This window comes from Podarcis filfolensis (genome assembly GCF_964270895.1).
Source record: "Podarcis filfolensis genome assembly, chromosome: 10".
NCBI lineage: Eukaryota > Metazoa > Chordata > Lepidosauria > Squamata > Lacertidae > Podarcis > Podarcis filfolensis.
The window spans coordinates 1,761,760-1,787,875 of NC_139612.1; the positions used below are offsets into that span (position 1 = coordinate 1,761,760).

The 26,116-nt window shown below is 43.3% G+C and overlaps 1 protein-coding gene across 1 annotated transcript in view; it reads right to left on the bottom strand.

The window, feature by feature from the left end:
- The window catches only part of CCDC3 (coiled-coil domain containing 3), an 82,423-nt gene that overhangs the window by 50,064 nt on the left and 6,243 nt on the right, over window positions 1-26,116 (bottom strand). Inside the window, exon 3 of the mRNA XM_083575358.1 lies at window positions 21,515-21,689. Coding sequence (XP_083431484.1) covers window positions 21,515-21,689 — 175 coding nt within the window. The remainder of the gene's footprint in view (window positions 1-21,514; window positions 21,690-26,116) is intronic.

Here is a 26,116-nt window from a genome sequence, read left to right on the forward strand (position 1 = left end):
GTTCTGCAACCCCTGAGCCAAGGAGATAAGTAACTATGCAACCTTTAGAAGACATCTGAAGGCAGCCCTGGATAGGGAAGTTTTTTAATGTTTCATTATGTGTTTATGTATGTGTTTAAGCCAATACAGATTTCCCTTGCTCCAATAGTCTGCATCAAGTGAGAATGGAGGGGTGCTTCACATTTTCTAAGAAGTGGTAACAGAAGAAGCATGACTGACTTCTGCTTCTTCTCCTACATGGCTGGGATGGAGGAGGAGATGTGTAGATATGTGTGGCCTCTCAACATGGGGCAAGGCAGGCATCTTTCCACATTCACATAAGAACCAGAAACAACAGGAAAGGAAGCAGTTGCTACTCATGTCGGATGTTTGAGGCCCAGGACTCTTGTCACCCTAGTGCAGGCTTCCTCAACCTCAGCCCTCCAGATGTTTTGAGACTACAATTCCCATCATCCCTGACCACTGGTCCTGCTAGCTAGGGATCATGGGAGTTGTAGGCCAAAAACATCTGGAGGGCCGATGTTGAGGAAGCCTGCCCTAGTGGCACGCAGGGTGTTTGGTTGCCTGAGGTGAAAGACGAGGTGGCACCCCTGTTGTAGATATAAATATTGCACAGTTTGAAGCAACTGGAAGCGTAAGAACTGACTCCTTTTGGAATAAATCATCGTCTAAACACGTAACAATATTATTCAAACTTTTACTGGCAGAACTCTTTAAAATAAAGCAGAATACAGCAAATGAAAGGTCTCTCTCTCTCTCCACGGAGCTGGTGAAAGGTGTGGCCAAGGGAGAGTCTCAAGGGCTGGATAAAGAAGATTGAGAGGTGGCCTTGGCCCCGGATCTGAGGTTCCCTGCTTTAGCTTGCCAGCTTCCCTGGTTTATCTGGTTGGCTACTGTTGGAGAAAGTGTTGGGCTGGAAGAACTTTTGGTCTCTCTTTAAATCTGGGGTGATAAGTAATGTTTAGAAACTAAAATATGAACATCCTGGAACAACACATCACTCCCTTGTCATCTGCAGCTTAGCTACCCCAACTATTGTGCTTGTGAAAAGGAAGCCTGCTCTGTGTGACTGAGATACGCAAGCCCTGGTGGCATCGCTAAAGCCTTCTGGGGAGATCAGACACAGGAGATCCTTGGGTGACATAGTGCGCATTTGGCAGGATGTGTTTAAACTGCAGCTCTGTATAATTACCAGCAGCCTTAAGCAAAAAGGCAGAGTGTCTCCCCCCTCCCCCCCCCCCCGGCTTATGAAAGAGTTCCCAGTTAACCCTTTGGAGGCCTAACATTTGTACAATGTTATCTCCTTGGGTCTGCAAATTGCACACATTCCAGAAGCGAAGCATTGTTTAGTGTGCTGTGCCTGCAGGCTAACTTCTAAGGAGGCTGCAGATTTTTTTGCTCAGCCACATTCGAGAAGTGGGTAGCAGTGATCTTATTTTTTTTTTTTTTAAATAATATTTATTGAAGTTTCCAAAATACAGAAAGAGAAGAAAAGAAATTATGAAGATACATTCAGAACCTTATTTTCAAACATCCACTTTCTGGGACTCCCCCCTTCCCCCACCCCTACCGTATTCCCCTTTCATATTGTTGTTTCCACAAGTTCTGTTTCTGATTTAAAGCACAATTTATATACCCCATTGTTCAAATTTAAATTTATACAAACCTTATGCAACACCCTTGATAAAAAAAAGCAAAAGATCTCTCCCCATAGCCCGCCCCCTTTTCTTTCCACAATGTCCCCCTTTTTTCCCATTAAAGTAAAAGCACACAGAATAAAAGTATAAAAAAAATAAGAAATATATTAGAAAAAAGAAAACCAATTCAGAAAATAGTTGCAAGCCTTTGGATTCTAATTCTCCCTCCCCTTCCCCGGTTTAATTTCCCTTATCCTCCAATCTATGTTTCCAGCCTGGAAGTCTTAAGTCCATCAATCCCATTTTTCCCCCAACTCCTTGCAGAATTATTTCCCATTTTTAGGATTACTTTTTAAAAATTAATTCCTAAATCTTTAAAAATGTCAAATTATAAAATTCCCCCCATTGTTCTTTCAAGGTTATAGTCCAGCTTCCTCTTGTTCCGCTGCTAAAACTTTCTTATTCAGAAGTTTAGTAACTCTACATGGGTTGTTGTTATTCAGGAACAAAAACTTGCGTTCAGTCCCTTCCTTCTTCAGTAAAGTATTCTGTTGTCTCCTTTTAGTCTAAACACCCTGTAGACGAGATTCAGTTTCAGTTTTGCAGCTTTCCCAGGAGATAACCAGTTCTGTGAAATTCCGAAGTGTTGTATTTTTCCCGGCTTACGCCCATCTTTGTAATGTCCCGAAGCTCCTCTAGGGGGGTTGTTGTAACTTTGTTTCCAAAAATCCGATTGTTCTCCGTATTTTCGCCATTTTGTATTCAAGTCTTAACAAATTATATCAAGTTGTAACAAATTTGACCAGCAAGGTCCTTGTAATAAAATCCTCTTTAAAATTCCGACTTTGACAGCTACTTTGACAGCTGTCAAAATCACCGGCTCTTTTCACCAGGCTCACTCCTCAATCGCCCCGGTTCCCAGGGAGGGGGGTGCATTTTCCTTCTCCTTCAATTCTTCCTCCAGCACAATTCTTGTACTTTCCCATCATGGAATTCTTGATTTTAGCAAAGATACCGTTCTTTTTGGGCCTTGGCTTCCCAATCCTTGTTTTAAAATGTCTACAATAGGGAGGGGGACTGACTTCCTTTTTAGATCCCCCCCCGCTCGTCTCAAATCCAAAAAATTTTTCTTCTTTTAAACCCGATTTCCAATTTACTCACGGGTTGTTGTTAAAAGTCCAAATTCTCAATGGAAGAAGTCAGCGCTCTCCGCCGGATGGCATGCGGCTTCGCTCGGCAGGGGTGGCAGAGGACTCAAAGCACCACGCTTCTCCCCGGCACCCGATCCGTAGCCTTTAAAAAGGCTCCTTCACGAGTCGGGAGGGCGCTAGCGGTGCTAGCCGAGTCTCCAAGTCCACGGCCCCCGTGGCCGTGGTTTCTAAGGGTCCCCGCATCGCCGGTGCGGTAAAACCCAGCCCCTGCCGAGCCGGCTCCCTCCGGAGCTCGGAGGGAGTCCGCCATTCGGCGATGGCGCCAACCCGGAAGTCCGGGTAGCAGTGATCTTAGTGCCTTTCACTTAAGAAACATTTTTTTAAAAATCCAAATTGCATTTACTTTAGCTTCTCACAAACCTGTTTGAGATCTCTGAGAGTGACAAGAGGCATATAAGTAAGAGGTGGTCTGGTTGACTGTGATCTGACTGCCTTGCATTTTGAAGTCCAGGATACAGGAAGCACATCCCAACACTGAATAAACAGCTACTATATTTGCACAATATCATTATCCATATATTTATATTTCAGGAATAATATAGCACTACTTGCAACCATGTTGGTTGAACCATGAGGAATGAAGGGCACAAATTGGAAATCCCAGCGTTCCAGTTCCTCAGTTAGCTTGTTGCTGCCAGATGCCACTTGAGTCTGGTTGGCATTGCAAATGTAAGGAGTGGTGGCGAAAATGAACATGATTAATATCTGACAACCATTAATAATTAGTTTTCCTGTCTGAGGCTGTGTACACATTAGTGGCTTGCAGTGCAGTGAGTTTGTCCACCCCACCAGTACATTTCAAGTCGCTTTCTTACACCAGAGAATGGAAGAGGATGTTTGCAGCCAATGCCCATTACCTGATTTGCTTCCCAGCCCTGAACTCCAATTCACTGATGCTGCCATCTGCACATGCTCAACAACTGCCTGAAATGTACACACTTCAGCTGTTAAGTTGTGGGTGAACATAGCAGACGACACAGCGATTCTTCAAACAGCTCTTGTTTATTCACAGGCCAGAACAGAACTGAACTGAAGGGTTCAGCCAGCCTGCTTATATAGAGCTCCACTAGAACGCAACAGTAACCATTTTCTGTAGCTATCCAATCACTGAACGTCACTTTCAATCCCTTATTTGCATATGTGGACCTAAGTGAAAACTATCTACAGTATCCCCCTGCTGGCCCAGGGTGAGAACTTCAATACATAACATCAGCTTAACCGTGGCTTCTGTTTTCCAATTGGATTGAGGGGAAGTGCCTCCAGAAGCTACAGGATGCAAGTGGGTACAGGCCAATGTCACGTGTGCTTGGCTTCAAACACCTGCAGCAAGAGTCCACTGGAGGCAGAGCAAGTGGTAATATGGAGACAGCCTGAGTATTGTCACACACAAAGGTGCATTTGAGCTTCTGTTGTACTATTTATATAACTGTCTGGTCACAGTTCATGTCAAGGTGACATGGTAGATAAGGAGACAGATGGATAGGTTTGAATCCCAACTTGACCATGAAACTGATTGAAATGGCACCGCACCCATCCCTCCCCAACCTGGTCTCCTCCATATTTGTTTGGACTACAATTCCCATCAGCGCCACAGCCAGCACAGAGAGGAGAAGGTTGGGAAAGGCTAGCCAGCCCTATCTCACTGAACTGCTGGGAGGATAGAGTGGTACGACTGTCATACAGGCCATTCTGAGCATCTCCTTGGAGGAAAAAGTGGGATGCAATTCTAATTAATAATACACGAACACATGCAGGATAGAAAGTGTGCGGAAGGCATTTGTAATGCAAATTAGCATTCTGGTCAACAGAGGCTTTGCATTTGTATTACAAGGTGACGAGAGCACTTCAAAGCCTTCCCTGAAAACAGCAACATTGTGTGGGAAGAATCAGCTCAGGCAATCCCATAAATTTTAATTATCTCCATCTGTGAATGCACATATAAATAAATGCTGCATCCACAAAAGGGAACATCCAACTATAAAACTCGGTCTACTTTGGAGGTTGATGCAGATTCCAAACATTCATCAGAAGGCATCCATTTTTGCTAATGTTAAGTGGATATATTTCTAAAGTTAAGCATAGCTCATGATAAGCAGGTTATTTTAATTATGGAAGAAAGGGCAAGCACACTCCAGTAATATAATACATTTACACAACCAGTTTAAAGGGATCTTGTGTCATCCTAACTTTCATGGGTTCCCTGGGAATTACATGGTGTTTGTTTGTTTTTTTTAATAAAATATTTATTGAGATTTTCCAAAAAAACAAAGGTTTACAGAGTAAAAAGAAAACATATAAAAAGAAATAAATAAAAAAAACATACAAAAATACATAAAATAGAAAAAATAAAAATACAAAATACAAAAAAATGAATAAATAAGAAAAAATTAAAAACAAATCCACTTTTTTTTTATCTTTAAACTCATTAGCTTGTTTCCTTGACCTCCTCACACCTCCCCTTTTTGTATTCCCATTTACATAATTAAATCAACAAATCCTTACCCTCTTTCATTTATCTTAACTCTATATCTTAACATATTATAACTCTATATTTTCATGCATTATCAATCCATTTTTGCATATTCTTATTAACTTTGTTGCTAATGCCACTTATTTTCAATCCAACATCATTTTAACATTCATTAATTTTACATTGTTTCTGCAAATAGTCTTTAAATTTCTTCCAATCTTCTTCCACCAATTCTTCTCCCAGGTCTCGGATTCTGCCAGTCATTTCCGCCAATTCCATATAATCCATCACCTTCATCTGCCACTCTTCCAGGGTGGGTAAATCTTGTGTCTTCCAATACTTTGCAATAAGTATTCTTGCTGCTGTTGTTGCATAAATGAAGAAAGTTCTATCCTTCTTTGGCACCAATTGGCCGACTATGCCCAATAGAAAGGCCTCTGGTTTCTTCAGAAAGGTATATTTAAATACCTTTTTCATTTCATTATAGATCATCTCCCAGAAAGCCTTAATCCTTGGGCACGTCCACCAAAGGTGAAAGAATGTACCTTCATTTTCTTTACATTTCCAGCATTTGTTATCGGGCAAATGATATATTTTTGCAAGCTTAACTGGTGTCATGTACAACCTGTATGTCATTTTCGTAATATTCTCTCTTAAGGCATTACATGCCGTAAATTTCATACCGGTGGTCCACAACTGTTCCCAGTCAGCAAACATAATGTTATGTCCAACATCTTGTGCCCATTTAATCAAAGCAGATTTAACCGTTTCATCCTGCGTATTCCATTTTAACAGCAAGTTATACATTCTTGAAAGTATCTTAGTTTTGGGATCTAACAGTTCTGTTTCCAATTTTGATTTTTCCACCTGGAAGCCAATTTTTTTGTCCAAATTATAGGCCTCTCTTATTTGATAATAATGAAGCCAGTCTCGCACTTTATCTTTTAATTTCTCAAAACTCTGCAATTTCAATTTGTCTCCTTCTTGTTCCAAAATTTCCCTATATTTCGGCCATTTGGCCTCCATATTGAGCTTTTTCTGAGCCTTTGCTTCCATTGGTGACAACCACCTTGGGGTTTTATTTTCAAGTAAGTCTTTATATCTTATCCAGACATTAAACAATGCTTTCCTGACAATATGGTTTTTAAATGCTTTATGTGCTTTAACCTTGTCGTACCACAAATATGCATGCCACCCAAAAACATTATTAAAGCCTTCTAAGTCCAAAATGTCTGTGTTCTCAAGAAGCAGCCGATCTTTCAACCAGCAGAATGCTGCTGATTCATAGTAAAGCTTAAGGTCTGGCAGGGCAAATCCGCCTCTTTCCTTTGCGTCAGTTAACATTTTAAATTTTATTCTGGGCTTCTTGCCCTGCCAGACAAATCTAGAAATATCTCTCTGCCACTTCTTGAAACAGTCCATCTTGTCCAAAATTTGCAATGATTGAAACAAAAATAACATTTTTGGCAATACATTCATCTTTATAGCTGCAATTCGACCCAACAAGGAAAGCTTCAAATTTGACCATATTTCTAAGTCTTTTTTCACTTCTGTCCAACATTTCTCATAGTTATCTTTAAATAAGTTTAAGTTCTTAGCAGTCATATTAACCCCCAGATATTTTACTTTCTTAACTAATGTTAAACCTGTCTCCTTCTGAAACCTCTCTTTCTCAATCGGTGTTAAGTTTTTCTCAAGAACTTTAGTTTTTGACTTGTTCAGCTTAAATCCTGCCACATGACCAAATTCTTGAATCAGTTCTAATACTCTTTTCGTACTAGATTCTGGCTCCTGTAACGTCAAAACTAGGTCATCTGCAAAAGCTTTCAATTTATATTGTTTGGCTCCGACCTGAATACCTTTAATCAGACGGTCCCTTCTAATCATATTCAGCAAAACCTCCAGAACCGAAATAAAAAGCAATGGGGAAATTGGGCAGCCTTGTCGTGTCCCTTTCTCTATCTTAAATTCCTCTGTCATCACATTATTAACTATTAGCTTAGCCTTTTGTTCTGAGTAAATTGCACTTATACCATTTTCAAACCCTTGACCCACCCCCATCCCTTGAAGATTTTTCTTCATAAAATTCCAAGAAATATTGTCAAAGGCTTTCTCCGCATCTATGAAAATTAAAACTGCTTTGGTATTAATGTTCACTTGCAACTTCTCCAGAATGTTAATTATATTCCTCGTGTTGTCAGACAAGTGTCTACCTGGGAGAAAGCCAGCTTGGTCCTTATGTATCTCTTCCACTAATACTTTTTTTAATCTATTAGCCAAAATATCAGCAAATATTTTGTAATCCACATTGAGCAGGGATATGGGGCGGTAGTTCTTAAGTTGTGTCTTTTCAGACTCAGTTTTCGGTATAAGCGTAATATAAGCTTCCTTCCACGACTCTGGCGCTTTTTTCCCCTCCAAAATTTCATTACAGACCTCCTTTAGTGGTTGAATTAACCAATCTTTCAAAGATCTATAGTACTTTGAGGTTAAGCCATCTGGCCCTGGAGATTTACCCAACTGCATATTCTGAATGGCACCTTCTACCTCCTGTTCTGTAATTTTGTGGTTCAGCATTATCTTGTTTTCTTGAGAGATTTTTTGTAATCCATTTGTTTTTAAAAAATTGGTCTATATCAAACTCTTTCTGTGGCCCTTGTGTATATAACTGTTTAAAATACCTCTGGAAGCATTTTTAATTTCCACTGGATTCTGAATGTTCTTTCCTTCCACTTCCAAATTAGTAATAGTACTGAGCTTTTGTCTTTTTTTCATTTGCCAAGCTAACAGTTTTCCACATTTGTTAGCCGATTCAAATGTCCTTTGTCTCATTTGTTTGATTTTCCATTCAATTTCCTGATTCATCATCTTCATATATTGCACTTGATATAACTTTATGTCTCTCAGAATCTCTTGTGACTTTGGTTTCGCTCTTAGTTTCTTCTCGCCCTCTTTTATTTTTTCCAGAATTTTATCTTTTTTCTCATTTTGGGCTCTCTTCTTTATTGTATTCTGTTGGATCAGAAACCCCCTCATAACTGCTTTACTTGCGTCCCAGATTATTCTTTTTTCAGTAATAGTATTCAAATTTATCTCAAAATAGTCTCTCAAGGTTTTTTGGGCCTTCTTGATAACCTCTTGATCTCTAAACAAGGTGTCATTCATCCTCCATCTGAAGGAACCGATTGATGTTAGTTTCATCTCCATTTTCACAGCATTATGGTCGGAGCAAGTTTTTGGGCAAATTTCCACTTTTCGAATCTTAGGTGCCAGTCCTCTAGTTATCCATATTTGGTCAATTCTTGTCCATGTCGTTTTGGCTTCAGAGAAGAATGTTCCCTCTCTTCCTAAGGGGTTCTTAATTCTCCAAATGTCAATCAAGTCCATATTGTCAGTCAGTTCAAAAAAGGTTTTTGGTAGTCTGCCATCTTTAGTTACAACCTGTCTCTGCGACTTGTTCATATTTGTAGATACCACTCCATTCATATCTCCCATCATAATAATGTTGTAATCCATATAGTCTAACAATGTCTCATGCAATTTCTTAAAAAAATCAGATTCCCCCTCATTTGGTGCATAAACTCCTACTATTAAAAATTTTTCTCCTTGTGATTGAATTTCGATTGCCACAAATCTTCCTTGGTCATCTTTAAAAACGAATTTCGGTGATAGGCTCTCTTTGGCATAAATAACAACTCCTCTCTTTTTAACCTTATCCGATGAAATAAACTCTTGACCCAATCTTTTATTAATCAATACTTTCCTGTGCAGCCTTATCACATGTGTTTCCTGTAAGCAAATTAAGTCCAATTGTTCCTTTTTCAATAAATGAAAAACTTTCCTCCTCTTCTCCGGGGAGTTAAATCCATGAATGTTCCAATTTAATAATTGCAGAGACATGGTGTATTTATTCTACTTTCCTCCAACTGCTCCCAATAATTCCTGTTGTTCTGACGGTGGTATCACTTTTTCTAACTTGTCCAATCCCAAAGGTGGTGGTACTATATCTAGTACTCCTGGTTTTAAAGCTCTTAGCTCTTCTACAACTTCTTTTTGCAGGTCTTCTTTGTGTTCTCTCAAGAATTTTTCTTTATCTTCCACTGATCTTATTTTAAACTTTTTCCCTTTAAAGGTAAAGGATAGGCCTTGGGGGAATTCCCACCTAAAAATGGTTCTATTTCCTCTCAACAGGGCCACCAAATCTCCGTAGTTAGACCTAAGGTCCAAAAGATATTTCGGAATGTCCTTGAATCTCCACTCTTGAATCGTTTATTTCCAAGGTCTTCTGGAAGTGCAGACTCAGTATTTTGTCTCTCTCCTCTTTTGATCGGAGGGTAATCAAACAGCCTCTTGACCTGTTCTTTCTCCCTCCTCTTCCAAGTCTAAAAGCACATACTATCTTAAAGTCTTGCTTGTCATCCAAGTTCCAAAAGCCTGCAAATTCCTGTGTAAGAAAATCACTTAGGCTGTCTTCTTCAAGTTCAGGGACCGCCCTGATCCTCAGATTAGTCTGTTTCTCCCTCAGTTCAATCATGGACAAAAGCGACTGATGGTCCCCCAGCTGTTTGCATATCGGTGTTATTTTTTCCTCTACAGCCGCTGCTTTTTCCCTTGCTTCCTCTGCTGTCTATCGATTAGAAGTAGATTCTTGCAGCAGTTTTTCAATGGATTCTGTATTGGAGTTCACCTTCTGCCCCAAATTGTTAATGCTAGAAGTGTTCTGGTCAATTTTAGTTGTCACTTCAGTAACCTGTTTACTTAATTTTTCCAATGTTTCATAAATTTTGTTTAATACTGAAGTAAATCCCTCTTCAGAGGCCATTCCTTTTGATCCAGCTTGTACAGGATCTTCCCCCTGTGGTGCAGGAGGGCCGGAAGCAGATGCTCTACGCTGCCGGGGTACTGCACTGGTCTGCTGTAATCTGACCTTACCCGATCTTGTTGTTTTTTCATCCATCACACTTTGTCTGAGAATCAAGGACAGTCCCACGGCCAAAGCTTGTTTTGCAGTGGAAATTCCCAAGCTAGTTGAGAGTGGAAAATTCCCCAAGTAGTTGCAACAATTTCAGTGTTCCTCTAGGGGGACACAGTAACAGTCAATAATATTGCAATAGAATATCTTTTCCAAGTTTTCCAAAGTCCCCCTTCAGCAAAATAGGCAACAGTTTCAAGTCCAAAGAAGCCCTTTAACAAGGGCTCCCTTGCAGAGCTAGCTGTCAAAAAGTTACATTGTCCATAAATAGTGCGACTCTCAATACAACAGTTCTAACGATCCTGGCAATCCGTTCCCAGGGATTAAGTGGTGGTCTTTATTCCCTTTTCTCTCCTTCTTGTCTTTTTTTTGCAGGCAAATAAATTACTTTCCCCTCTTCCCTCCCCTCTCCTGCAATTCAGGGAGGGAATTCTTTTGCTTTGACGTTAGGATTTGAGACTTTTAAACGCAACTCTCCAGGTCTTAGCTTAAACAGTCTTTGCTTTGATCTGTATACAGAAAGCGGAAGGCGGACTTCCTGTTTACACCTTCCCGCTTCAGTGCCAAATTAGTCCCTTTTTTTCTTTGATCCCAATCTTTGAAACTTCACCTACTCACGGGTAGTTGTTTAGTAGCCGAATTGTCACAGGAAAAAGGTCAGCGCTCTCCGGCAACAGCTGCGCGGCTTCACTCCACGGAAAGAGCAATTGACTCTCAGCACAGCGCCGATCTCCCTGCTACACTCCGGACCCCCTTGCAGGGTTCCCTCGCGATTTGGGGGGGCGCTAAAGGTGCCCGCCGAGTTCCACGGTCACAGGCTTCACCCGCCTGTGATTTCCGAAAGGGTCCCCGCTTCACCGTAGCGGCAAGACCCGATTTCCGCGGAGCTTCTCCCTCCGGACTAGAGGGAATCCGCCATCGCCGATGGCGCCGCCTCCGGAAGTCTCGGAATTACATGGTGTTTGTTTGGGGTGCTTTTGGGAATTCTGTGTAAGTGATCCACAGTACCCTCAGGGAATCGAAGAGGTTCTAAGCAGAATTTGGCAATGTAAAACAGGATTTTTTTGCAGTCTTGCAACTAAAAATGTATTATGCTATTAACAATCATGTAATTACATATCTTAGCACCAAACTAATAAACAAAACATAGGTGTATGTATCCATAAATGAAGAGCAGGAAAGGCACTGGATCCTGGTGCTGCAAGAGATCATATCTTATATAGCCCTTGGCTCCTCTTCTGCGCCACAACATGTAATTTGCACACACAATTTGAGTTAAAGAGGAATAAAATGAAAATAGTAACCTTTAAGATCTAGAACAGAAATTATTGCAGAATAATGCACATAATCCCAGACCTTTAAATAAAAAAGAAGGAAATAGAATTAGGACATGTGGCATTTTATTTTCTGAGGAGGAGGCAATCATCTCCGTAATCTCTTCCTCTACTGGTGTTGCCACTTCTTAAGGGTTCAGATTGATGGTGGTGGTTTTGAAAGCATAACAAGCTTTAAAATGTAATAAATGTGAGGAGCCTTTATTTGCCTTGTGGTTTCTGAGCCTTCTGGAAGACACTAACATCGTGTATTCTCCTTATTCTTTATACTCATGCCAGATTTGATTCTGGCTATCCATTTACACAAAATCTACTACCTTGCCACTGGCTTTTCGATCACTGTCCTTTGTCCCTTCCTTGCATTCCAAAGTTGGTTTTCAATACATCTAAGAACTTCCTCACCAAATTATTCGGCTGTCAGTAATTATGGCTTTCACAATATAAAAGGTCCCTTGTCTACTGCATCTCCACCAATTATCAGTACCCATATGTGAGAAGATGTGTAATGAATGAGCAAACATATGTCAAGGAGAATGTGGGGCAGAACTGAAGGATCTAGCTATGAAAGAGAGCTCCTGCCTTCAGGCCCTGCTTTCGGCTTCCCATGGGCATCTGCTAGGCCACTGGACCAGACAGGTCTTTGATTCCATTCAATAGGGCTCTTCTTATATGGTTAGATTCTCCAAACATTTCTGCCAAAGGTTTTCTGGGGTCCTATGCAGAGCTAACCCTGTTCACATGTTGAAGACATGGAATAATCATCTCATGCAGCAGGAGACTGTAGCTGCACACCCACTGTCATGTCCCCATATGCCATGGGCTGGTTGGATGCAGAGGAATGGTGGGAAGAAGGCTAAGAGCCCAGGGAGTGAAAGCTCTCCAAGTGCCCCTGTTTTCCAGGGACGTCCCTGATTTAGAGAAGCCATCCCAGGTTCTGATTTGATCCCGGAATGTCTCACTTTTCCTTAAGATGTCCCTATTTTCATCTGAGAAATGTTGGAGAGTATGGGAGTGGTGGTGGGAAAACAATGAGTGGTCAGAGGGAGAAGACTGGGAAGAGGAGGTATTAGAAGCTGAAGGGGAAAGAGGACTTAGTGGAGAGGGAGTCTGTGGCAGAGAGGTCCAGAATCAGAGGCAGAAGCTGAATCAGGCAAGTGGGAGGAGGGAGGCCAAGAGAAAGAGATGAGTCAGGCTGGTGAAGAGTCATGAGTGTATTTTAGGAGTGTATTTTAGGAGAATGTATTCCCGTCCCCAGTGCTTGATTGCTGAGTACATGCAAGGCAAGAATGATCCATGTAGACCAGAGGTGGGAGGCTTTTTTCAGCCCAAGAGCTGCTCTACCCCCCCCCCCCGTCTCCCAGAGCCAGAAGAGGCATGAAAAGGGCAGAGGAGAGGTTGAGTTGTCAGTAAGCTCCACTGCTACAGACATGGTCCCTAACTGCCACTGAACCCCGGGGGGGACGGATGTATATGAGCCAAACATACACGTCCCACCTCTCCTATGCCATTCAATCATTGTTTTCCCCTTTTCCCTTTTTGAGTTTCAAACTTCTGAGCATATTAGGAATGTGCAAGCAACTGCAGCATCCTGGTGCTGTGGTGAATCCTGGACGGATCAGCTGCACAGACCCCCCTCCCAGGCATCCTGCCCTGGGACTCCCCTTCACCCAGATGCACAAAATGGGGAGACTCTTCCGATTTCAGAAGGCATCACCAATTCATCTCATTGGCTCTTCCCCATCCATGTGAGAATCCAGATAGGAAGGGGCTTTGCAGGGAGTTGTTTTTGCTCCGGTGGACCCCTCCCCATCTCTCCAAATCCACTTCATCTCTAGGAGTCTAGTCTGGTTCATTTTAAGCCACAGAGAGAGCCAAGCTTTGGGATAATACCTCTCTGCATCTCTTTCAAAGCAGGAGCCAAAGAGGAAATGCCTGCTCCACACACAGGTGGCAGTGAAGAGCAAGGCAGCAAGGCAAAGAAACTTGGCAGGAACCGAAGAGGTTTGGACACAGAGCAGACCCAAATGCTGGCATAGCCCAATCAACAGGGGTAGCACAACATTTCTGTGTTATGCAACAGTATATCTGGCAATCTTTTATATCATTGCAAATGTTAACTTAGGCTGCATACTTCTATCATACTTCCACGGGAGCAAGTCCCATTGAACTGTTAAAGAGACACGTACAGGATGGCACGCTTAGGCAATGCCAACTTACCTGATAGGAAGCCTCATTGAACTCACTGAGACTTACTTCTGCAAAATCATGCACAGGATTTTGTTGCCTGATATCTCACTGATAGGTGGGTCTATGCAGCCACAGTGTTGAAGTCTCATTCATGCTAAAGAATGCATGGAGAGAAGCTTCTTGAAAGGGTGAATTGCATGGACAAGGTAATGATTGCTTTTAGTTAATACATAGACTATCTAACCAAAATTAAATGAAGGGGATGTTTCTTACTGAAAAATACAAGAGAAGCATTTTGGATACTGCATCAAGTCCAAGTCATAGCATAGGAATAATGGCAGGAGACACAGAGCTAATGCCAGCAATTTTGCTAATACTACATCATTGTGGTGCTTTTGGCTTTCCAAGCTAGCTGTTTTTATTTCTGTGAAAGCTGAGGTCTCCCTAGAACTGCCGCATGAATGCACTGGCCCTTGATCTTTTGCACAGCACATATGCCAAGTTTGTTTAGTTAAGAAGACAAAAGAACATCAGTAAGACCATTAGCATATTTATGAAATGGGCTTAGCTCTCAGCATGTCTGCTATGAACAGAGTGAAAAAGGTTTCCAGGTTTGCCTGGTGGTTTGGCCAACAGGGTATTGCCCAAGCATCTGGAAAGACCAAGCCTAGCCTCTGCACTTTAGAGATGCCCTCTCTTTCCATTCAGAACAACATCTTACAGAGCAATCCCAACCCCAGCTGGTCAGGAGGGGGGTGTAGTGGAGCAGCACATCCACCCCCATATCTGCTCACACCAGTCGGGTCAAAAGTTGGGGGGCGGGGAGCAGGGGACAGGCAAAACCAGACTGATCCCCTCAAATAATGACCGCAACTCTCCTGAAGAGAACCACAACTAAATGGACAAAGAGGTCTTCAATCAGAATCAATTGCATGAGGAAGTCTATAAAAGAACAGCTGATTATGGACAAATCCAGTTTCAAAAGCCCAGCAGCACACCTATCTTAAAAAGAAAAAAACACAACCCACTGTTCACACAAATAAGGGTTTGCTTGTTTTTTAAGGATTGGGCATTCATTGCTATATAGTCTTTACAAATAATAAGCAGCCACTGTGTAGCTGTAGTTCTTGACAGGAGATGTGAAAGTGGAACTAGCATAAAAAACACAGGAAGTTGCTAGAGAAAACATAAAGGCCCTCACATTTCCACACTCTCCCTCCCTGGTTGGGTCAGAATATCTCCTGACCTTTCAATCAGCATAAGCAGCTGTTTGACGACATAACTTGACTGACAGTGCTAAAAACCAATGGAGCAATCCTGTATTTTTAATTGATTGCTTAGTGCCCTGGCGTGTCTTCCTTGAGACCCTTAAAGAATGCTGCAGGGGCCAACTGGCCTTAATCTCTCTTGTGATCTCTCTGCCTCCAGGGCTGGGAGAAAGTGTGCGCTAAAATTAGCTGTGTGTTTTCATTAGCTTTGGGAAAATTTGTCCACATGTCTTTGGGCATACCATAAACCCCAACCCATGTAACTGCTGCAGCCTCTTGAAAAGTGCTGAGAAATAGCATCCACTTTAATTACTACAACTTCCCACTGTGGAATCTTTTATATATTCTGCAGAACTATAATTCCCAAGGCTCCCCAGCAGAAAGCCATAGGAGTTGAAGAATATTAAAGGAGTTAAACTGGCTGAAGTTTCTATGTTTTTTTTAACAGTTTGTTTTTATTGCTTTACTTCTTACAGGATAAACAACATTTATACATCAAAAGAAACTTGCCACCCCATAGCTATGATACAACACAGATTAAAGCCATGTAATACAGCAGATTCTCTAATACAATAAAATAAAAACAGCACAACATCTGGAATCAAACCAATCAAAAGATTTTATATTCTATAGAAAGATTGCCTGAAGTTTCTAGCATAGAGATAAATGCTATTTGTTTTGTCTGGCTTCCAGGCTGCAGTGTGTGTGCGTGTGTGTGTGTGTGTGTGTGTGTGTGTGTAAGGAAAAAAATTACAATACCCAGCAATGTGGGGAAAATGTGCTTCAAATGTGCTTTAAAGCATAGTGTGTACACAGCCTGTGATTAAGAGCCAATTGGCCCATGCAGCAAAATCACATGCTACCACTTCAGCCTGCCAGAAAGGAGTGTGATGTTTGTGTGCCCTTGAGGGTGTGTAGTCCGCATGGACCTACAGTGGTACCTCTGGATGCAAATGGGATCTGTTCTGGAGCCCCATTCGCATCCTGAGCAGAATGCAACCCACGTCTGCTCATGCACGGGTCATGATTCGCCGCTTCTGGGCATGCGCGTGACGTCATTTTGAGCATCTGCACATGCGCGAGCGGCGAAACCCAGAAGTAACCCATTCCATTACTTCCGGGTCGCCACGGAACACAACCTGAAAACGCTCAACCTGAAGTGTCTTTAACCGGAGGTATGACTGTACTAGTATGGAGTAACTGCCTCTCAGTCTAACCTGCCTCCCAGAGTTGTTATGAGGATAAAATGGGGGGAAGAATCTCCTTGAAAGAAAAGTGGGACATGAACGTAATAATGGCATATCCGTCAACTGTCCCGATTTGAGCAGGACATACTGGAATTACAGAAGCCATCCTGGTTTCTGACTGGATCCCAGGATGTCCCATTTTGGCTCCCATGACAGCATGGCCCTGAAAGATGGGCGTCCCAGTTTTCCTCTGCAGCATGTTGGAGGGTATGAAGACTAGCCCGGGTAGCCAGTTGCTATGTCCAGGACAGAAATATTAGCAGCAATCAAATACAGGGCTCCCCAGCACTGCAGCCAAATGAAACTGTCCAGAAAAAACAAAAATCCTGCAACACGTTATTTTGATGCATGCTTTGATTGACGCTTATGGACACCCCTTAGATCCCCTTTTACCCTGACAGCTGCATACGAGATGATGGATTAATTTTGCCCTCTAACTTGATTGCTCAAAAAGAGCACAACTGCTAACACTTAAGGTGTTTACTAGGCAGTGACGGATGACTACCATCCATGCCTCAGGAGAACAACAGGGTCCCTAAAATATCTAGCCAACAAGCTCCCAACCAGCAAACTCATTCCAAAAAGAGGTTTTTGTTATATTGACTTATTTTAAAATACTTGCCACCTACCCTTCATTGTTACAGGCAATCTCAGAACAAACTACCAAACTTAAAATGAAACAGGTTCTAATTTCCGCCAAGCTCATTGCAAAACACAAAAAAAGGAAAGTGCTCATTTGTGATGATTCCTTCCAGAGGCATAAATTTGTGGAACCACAGAAGCAGCTTTTTCCTTAGTCTTTTCCATGGTGTGATGGTGCTGTTAGGAAGAGGATAGTCTTGTGGTGTTTGTGCTTGCTGCTGCTGCTGCTTTCTTTCACAGGCAACATGAATATTCATACTGTATAGTAAGGAAATGCTTACTATAAGGAAACTCAAATGTTTAGCAAAACCTTTGTTTAACAAAACATTTGCTGCTATACTCCATGGAAGGAGTCTTGCTTTTTTAAAAAATCATGTTTTTAAAATTAAAGAATATACACATACCTCCTCCCCCGCCCCTTGCAGTCTGACAAGGGACAGCCCAGAAGTCAGCTATATCTTCCTACATAGCAATGAGCCCTGGGAGCTGTAGTCCAAACCATCTGGAGGAAGTCAGGTTGACTATATTCCAATACTGAACTGGGCTTTCTGAGTGTCATGGCTTATGTATCAAAAACAGCAGCACCATGCGCAAAAAGGAGGTATCAGCCACCTTGAGGGGAACCCCAAAGTTTGCAGTACTGCAAAAAGATGTTTAGGTTTCTCACCCTAAGGGGGGAAGGGGTACCAAAAGCATCCACCATGAGGACTGATCATGCTCAGATGCTGACTGACAGTTTATAGGTTGCAGAAAACAAGGGGCAGATGGAATGGACTATCCAGGAAGAAGGTTTGGCTGGCTGAGTGGCTGGAACATAAAAAGAAACACTCCACACTGCAGCATTTTGTTGCAAGTCCCGTGTGTGTGTGTGTGTGTGTGTGTGTGTGTGTGTGTGTGTGTTACAATTGTAAGTAATTCTTACAATAGCCTTGCAAAGTACAATTATTCCTAATACTGCAGATGGAATGCTTTGGCTAAAAAAATTATTGCCTCTCTGATGAAGTTGCTTTGTGGATGACAGGAGTTTTGGGCTGGGAACCATACATTGGAAGCCCATTTCTCCTCTGCTGAAAAAGGAATCCTTGGAACTGTAGTTTACCCCCCACAGAGCTACAGTTCCCAGCACCCTTAAATTACTGTTCTCAGTGTGCTACCAACCCTACCCTGGAATCTGCCCCTGGGAAATATGATGTAGGTACTTCTTATGGTAAGTCATACACTGAATCCACTTTTTAAATGTCTGCGCAAAAATATTCTTGAGTGCAGGACATAACACGTTTAGAAATGAGCACTAAAATCTATCCAATGTTTTCATTATTCAAGGAAAATATTTGCAAAAGGAAGAAAGGAGCATGGCCAATGTGCTTTAAGAACTACAAATATGTGCCTCAAAGCCACTATTTAAATATCAATTCAAGCAGCCGTTTCCCTGCTCTATAATCTGCTCGCAGCTGCAAGAGGTCAGGGAGCAAGACAGCTGCGATTCAGCTTGTAACACATTTGTTACTCAGTTTCCAAGGTTGCCATTGGAGGTTTTGACATGTGTTCTTCCATTAGGAGAGTTAGTGTGCCTGATTCATTTCTAGTACAGAGCCATAGCACCTTATGGTACGATTCCCCCAGGAGAGCTTTGGAGGACAGCAGATGACAAATAATGAGCAGACCTGGATTTATTAATTCTGGATTCATTATAAATTGGGAAGGCGGACGATGTTCTCTTCTTCCTCTCCACACACCTTGTCTAAATGTTTAGACTGCAAGGAACCTCACATGTCTTTTTTGCTGCTGTACTACATAAAGTGCCTACATAAAGTACTACATAAATAAGCAGACCACAACAGTTCTTTCACTGAGTTCCAAGCGTTTCTCCCTATTTCTCCGAACCCTTGGTTTCCCTGATTTAGGGGGAGAAGGGAGTATATTGAAATCAGATGGCATAAACATTCCCACAACTGGTATCTGTTCCAAAAACATGTTGATGAAAAAATACGTCAGATGTCTGCAACCCTCAAGGTTGCAGCATGCGGTAGCAGCCACAATAAGGGGGAGATGATAAAAGGGAAGATGGACCCTTTGCCATTCACTGTGGCCCTATCTGCACAACACATGTTAAAGCAGAATTAGTCTCCATTTTCTTTTCTCATCATTGTTGTTTTTTTTTTTTTTTACAGAGTGTTTTTACTGTTTAAAAGGAAGGCTTGACAATGAGGCAGTGTATATTGAAATCTCACAAACCAGAGAAGTGGCTACATACGCTTTCTTGCTGCTGAGCATAGTCCTACATAACTCCTTGCCCCTTCCCAGCCATGACAAGCAAAAACAGAAACTTCATAAATTGTGTTTTTATTTTGTATTTTTATCTTGTGAACCACCCTGAGATCTACAGATGAAGGGCACTATACAAAGTTAATAAATACAACAACAACAAATGTAACAAACAAAATAAATGATGCAGAATTAGTGATCAAAGTAAGGCAGCCTTGAAGGAAATCCAAAAGCGCCACCTCTTCCCAAGTCATGTCCCCCCACGCATTCTGAAAGTAGGAGCTATGGCCGCTGTAACAATAGGATGATGTAGTGGTTAGACTGAGGTGCTACCCAGAGGCGGAGCTAGCTGCTCTGGCGCCCGGAGCAGCACACATGCTGTGCACCCAGGGGCAGGGCGAGCCACCCGTGGGGGTGGGGCGAGCGTCCCAGGGGGCAGGGGGATGTCACCCCCCCCCGGATGACAGCCTGGGCGGGCCACACCTACCGCGTCCCCCTTCCTCCGCCAGTGGCGCCACCTGCACTCTACGTTTCAACCAGTACCCTACCATGTGGCTTCCCCCAAAGACACCTGGGAACTGCAGTTTGTTAAGCTGCTGAGGGTTGTTAGGAGAAGACACCATTCCCCTCACAGAGCTACAATTCTCAATTCCTTTTCCCAGGTAAATTGTAGCTCTGTGAGGGGAGGGGTGTCTCAGCAAATTTAACAAACTACACTTCCCATGATGCTTTGGGGAAAGCCATGGCTGGGAGTTTGTTAAGAGGGAGATAGTAAAAGCACAACTTCAGGCAATACCAATGAGACGGAAACATGGAAGGTGCCTAAAGAAGCCAGGGTGGCTATCTAAAGAACTTTTAACTGAGTTAAGATTAAAAAAGGAAGGATGTGTACAAAAAATGGAAAAGGGGGGAAACCACCAAAGAGGAATTCAAACAAATAGCCAGCACGTGTAGACACAAAGTCAGAAAAGCTAAAGCACAGAATGAACTCAGGCTTGCTAGAGAGGTTAAAAGCAACAAAAAGGCTTTTATGGGTATGTTCGTAGCAAAAGGAAGAAGAAAGAAACAGTGGGGTCACTCAGAGGAGAAGATGGTGAAATGCAAACAGGGGACACAGAAAGGCCTGAACTCCTCAATGCCTTCTTTGCCTCAGTCTTCTCCGATAAAGAAAACAATGCCCGACCTGAAGAATTTGGAGCAAATGAGTCAGCAGAGGAAACACAGCCCAAAATAACTAAGGAGATAGTACAAGAATACTTAGCTAGTCTAGATGTATTCAAGTCTCCAGGGCCAGATGAACTGCATCCAAGAGTATTAAAAGAACTGGCAGATGTGATCTCAGAACCACTGGCAGTCATCTTTGAGAATTCCTGGAGAACAGGCAAAGTCCCGGCAGACTGGAGGAGGGCAAATGCTGTGAAAATGATCTAGGAGTCTTGGTTGACCACAAACTTGACATGAGCCAACAGTGTGACGCGGCAGCTAAAAAAGCCAATGCAATTCTGGGCTGCATCAATAGGAGTATAGCATCTAGATCAAGGGAAGTAATAGTGCCACTGTATTCTGCTCTGGTCAGACCTCACCTGGAGTACTGTGTCCAGATCTGGGCACCACAGTTCAAGAAGGACACTGACAAACTGGAACGTGTCCAGAGGAGGGCAACCAAAATGGTCAAAGGCCTGGAAACGATGCCTTATGAGGAACGGCTAAGGGAGCTGGGCATGTTTAGCCTGGAGAAGAGGAGGTTAAGGGGTGATATGATAGCCATGTTCAAATATATAAAAGGATGTCACATAGAGGAGGGAGAAAGGTTGTTTTCTGCTGCTCCAGAGAAGCGGACACGGAGCAATGGATCCAAACTACAAGAAAGAAGATTCCACCTAAACATTAGGAAGAACTTCCTGACAGTAAGAGCTGTTTGACAGTGGAATTTGCTGCCAAGGAGTGTGGTGGAGTCTCCTTCTTTGGAGGTCTTTAAGCAGAGGCTTGACAACCATATGTCAGGAGTGCTCTGATGGTGTTTCCTGCTTGGCAGGGGGTTGGACTCGATGGCCCTTGTGGTCTCTTCCAACTCTTCTATGATTCTATGATTCTAGTTTGAAGTGGTATGACACTGCCTAAAATGCATGGTGTACGTGGGGCCAGTGTTGAAGCTCCCTGTCATAAGATAGTGTGGAATTTGACTAATAAGATGTTCCTCTCAAACACAGGACTAAAAGCAAAGCCAGCTCAACTGATCATAGTCACCTCCTGGGAGAACACAACACCCAAAGTGCCTTACCCTGCTGTCCTCTTGTATCTCCCAGTCACTAGAGAAGGCCATGGAATGCTGTCCTTGAGTGCAGTTGGAAAACTGGAAAAGGCTCGAAAACATCCGTCTGTTTTCTTGGGTATCTGGAAATATTGCATCCTGAAAATTTACTCCATGTGGAAGGAGGTTATAATTCTCATCCATTCTGAAAAAGAAAACCAGGGATAAACATTAAGTAACTTGCAGCACAACTCATCCATCTCTATATAGTGTAATGAGATTGACTTTCAGCAAGGCACACACTGCCCTGGTTGACACATCATGATAAGCCATTATGACTGAAACCATGGTTTATTGTGAATGTCCTGCAGGCTCTGGACAGCTCAAATGAGCCATACCATGGTCTGCTGTGTCACCCAACCCAAATTGTATTCTTCCTGATTTATTTCTGTTTTGCACCCGGTGGTTTGCTTGGACTAACACAACATGGTCCAGGTTCAGGTGAGAAGTGGGAGAACCCACACAACTATGGTTCAGCAGGACATGCCCCCCCTTTCTATCTTGCACTTAAATACCATTTCTGTACCAGGTAAAGTAATTTTTAGCCCCCCGATCCCCCGACCTGTCCCATATTTTGCCTGACTTGTCCTTTCTTTTGCCCGACCAAAGGTGGCAACCCTAGTTCATACGGAATGGGGAGAGGCAGTCCTTGAGGTATTGAGGTCCTGAGCTGTTTAAGGCTTTATAGGTAATTAAAGATGGCATCAGGTTGGTTTCCCTTAGCTACAATAGTACTTCCTAGACTGGCATCAGTAGTCACATGGGAAGGACAGTGCTAACAGAGGGGTGTTTGCTCACAATTCCTATGTTTAGCAAGGCAATGAAGGGCTGGTCCATTGGGGGGGCACAAGGAAAACAGCTTGCATATTGCCCATTTTGCTCCATTGACACATTCTGAGAAACCCGCTGAAAGGTTCTGTGCCATTTGAACTCTTTCCCAACAGGTGAGAATATTAATGCTAGTTGTGTTTCTATGTCCTAGATGGGCCTGGCGTTGGTAGATCAGAGTGAGTGATATGAAGAATAATCACATGGGGAGAGAGAGGCATATGGGCCCATTGGGAAGAGAAAAAGGGGCCTGACCCATATTTGTGGCTTTAACAACAGCTTGGAATGCTTATTTTCACTGTTGGGAAATAAGCAGTGTCACCTGTTAATATCTGCACGTAAAAACTACTCCCATCTTTGTCTCAACATTTATTCCCTCTTGCCCTTATATTTCTGTTTTCAGCCCTTGAAAATGGCAAATAACATAGCGGATCCCACCTCTCTGGCTACCAGTTGTGGCGGATCCCACCTTCATATAATAATAATAATTATTATTATTATTATTATTATTATTATTATTATTATTATTATTTATTTGTGCCCCGCCCATCTGGCTGGGTTTCCCCAGCCACTCTGGGCAGCTTCCAACAAAGATTAAAATATATTCTAATTATAGCCACTATGGGTTATCTGATGGTTTTTGTGTGAAGGTAAAACTAGATACTTGAAGATTCAAAGAAGTTGGACAAATAAGAAAGATTTATTTTAGAGAACAAAGTTGGTAAAACAAAGGATGTGTCAAGAGATAATGTGTTTTCAGGAAACAGTTAACTTATTAATAATAATTATTATTATAATTACCGTGGCTACCGTACGGTTAGCACTCTGGACTCTGAATCCAGAGATGCGAGTTCAAATCTCAGTGGAATGTAACTTTTCATCAACTGTGTGGATAGCTCAGTTGGTTACAGTGTAGTGCTATTGCGGATTTGATTCCATATGGGACACTTGCATATTCCTGCATTGCAGGGGGTTGGACTAGATGATCCTCAGGGTCCCTTCCAACTCTACAGTTCTATGATTCTATACTAAACTCTAGCGGGTGTTTCAGGCTTCTAAACAAGGTAGTAAACATGGAGCTTCTTTTCAACTTCAGCAGCTTATTTTCAGTTAATACTCTTCAGTTTGATGTTACAGGTTTCCAGCCTAGATGGTCGATGCTCAGCTTCTCTCCAGTTATTTCACTTCAGTTCCTTCACTTAGTGGTTGTGTAGGTGTTTCAGCTTAACACTTTGGCTCCTAAACAAGGGGGGACTTTCCATCAGTTTCCCAACCTTTCCTCACTCCCACTTCTGAGGTACTTCCATCCCAGGGGATCCCCACACCCCTCTTAGCTGGTCTGGGAGCTTCTCTGTCTAGAGGATCCCTCCCCTCCTGACTGACAGGAGACCCAAGGAGACTTTATCCTCACAGACTCTACTTCTCCTTGTTCAAATTCAGCCTTCCCTTTCCTTCTGTCTGAATACTCTCCCAAGATACTACACTCGGTCTTCGTATCTAAGCTCAGGGACTCTTTTCTCTAGCTGTGGATATTCTGCTCCTCAGAGTGGATGTTCCACACACAGACCAGAACCAACTCTCCAATTCTCCCTCCAGTTCTTTCCCTTGGGGGCATTAGACTCCTTGAAGGTTGTGTTTGCTTCACAACCCATCCATCGGCAACCAGACTCGGCACGGCTGTTTGTGGTGGAAACCGATGACTCGGATGTTGCGGTAGGGGCCGTGCTGCTGCAGGCCGACCCACAGTCTTTGGTGCTCTTTCCCTGTGGGTACTACTCCTGAAAATGTCAACCGGCAGAGCAGAATTATGGCATTTGGGACAAGGAAGTATTGGCTATCCAAGTAGCATTTGAGTCGTGGCATTTGAGTCGTGCTGGAGCGGGCCCGTTATCCAGTTTGGATGGACAGTCGGAACCTAGGACATCTCCTGTCAGCCAAGAAGCTGAATCAGCGCCAGATCTAATGGTCCCAGTTCTTCTCCCACTTTGATTTCAAGGTTACCTATATTCCCAGCAGCCTGAACCAGCGAGCTGATGCCCTTTCTTGGAAGCCAGAGTATGAGAGGTCTGGCGATGCGTCACGTACACCCATGATATTGCCTCCTGCCAGTTTTGCTACGGCCCAGATTCCTAGGGACTTTTTGTGGGAGCTGCGGGAGCAGCAACAGTGGGACGCCTATGTGCAGCACTGGTGGCAAGAATTGGCTGACCAGGCTAGACACGCTCCTCACCAACAGGACTTGCTGCAGTTTGGGGGCCATTATTATGTGCTTCCTGGTCCACAGCGGGGAACTGTTCTGCGGTTATGCCATGACAGGCTTCCGGCAAGGCATTTCAGACACTTCAAAACTCTTCATTTGGTGGCCAGGGACTTTTGGTGGCCTTGTCTTTGGGACGAGGTGGAGCAATATGTGGCTTCCTGCCCAGTCTGTCATTGGGCTAAAGACATCCCTGGCAAGCCGATAGGACACCTTCTACCCCTACCAATGCCTGAATGGCCCTGGCAGACCGTGTCACTGGACTTTATCATGGACCTGCCTTCATCCCAAGGGGTGACTACCATTTTGGTAGTGGTGGATACCTTGACCAAGATAGCACATTTTCTCCCTTGCACTGGCCTCTCCTCAGCCCAAACAAGTGCAGACCTCTTCTTGAGAGAGGTGTTCTGCCTGCATGGTGGCCTGCTGCAGCATGTGGCATCTGATAATAATAATAATAATAATAATAATAATAATAATAATAATAATAATATATTTATTATTTATACCCCGCCCATCTGGCTGGGCCTCCCCAGCCACTCTGGGCGGCTTCCATAGAAACCAAAAATACACTAAAATATCACACATTAAAAACTTCCCTGAACAGGGCTGCCTTAAGATGTCTTCTGAATGTCAGGTAGTTGTTTATCGCTTTGACATCTGCTGGAAGGGCGTTCCACAGGGCGGGCGCCACTACCGAGAAGGCCCTCTGCCTGGTTCCCTGTAGCTTTGCTTCTCGCAATGAGGGAACCGCCAGAAGGCCCTCGGCGCTGGACCTCAGCATCCAGGCAGAACGATGGGGGTGGAGACGCTCCTTCAGGTATACTGGACCGAGGCCGTTTAGGGCTTTAAAGGTCAGCGCCAACACTTTGAATTGTGCTCGGAAACGTACTGGGAGCCAATGTAGGTCTTTCAAGACCGGTGTTATATGGTCTCGGCGGCCGCTCCCAGTCACCAGTCTAGCTGCCGCATTCTGGATTACTTGTAGTTTCCAAGTCACCTTCAAAGGTAGCCCCACGTAGAGCGCATTGCAGTAGTCCAAGCGGGAGATAACCAGAGCATGCACCACTCTGGCGAGACAGTCCACAGGCAGATAAGGTCTCAGCCTACGTACCAGATGGAGCTGGTAAACAGCCGTCCTGGACACAGAATTGACCTGTGCCTACATGGACAGCTGTGAGTCCAAAATGACTCCCAGGCTGCGCACCTGGTCCTTCAGGGGCACAGTTACCCCATTCAGGACCAGGGACTCCTCCACACCTGCCCGCCTCCTGTCCCCCAAAAACAGTACTTCTGTCTTGTCAGGATTCAACCTGATGATAGGGGACCGCAATTTACTGCTCACTTTTGGCAGGCCCTTTGACGGGTTTGAGGGTGCAGCTCCATCTCTCCTCTGCCTACCACCCGCAATCGGATGGGCAAACAGAACATGCCAATAGGATCCTGGAACAGTACCTGTGGTGCTTTGTCGGTTTCCATCAGAACAA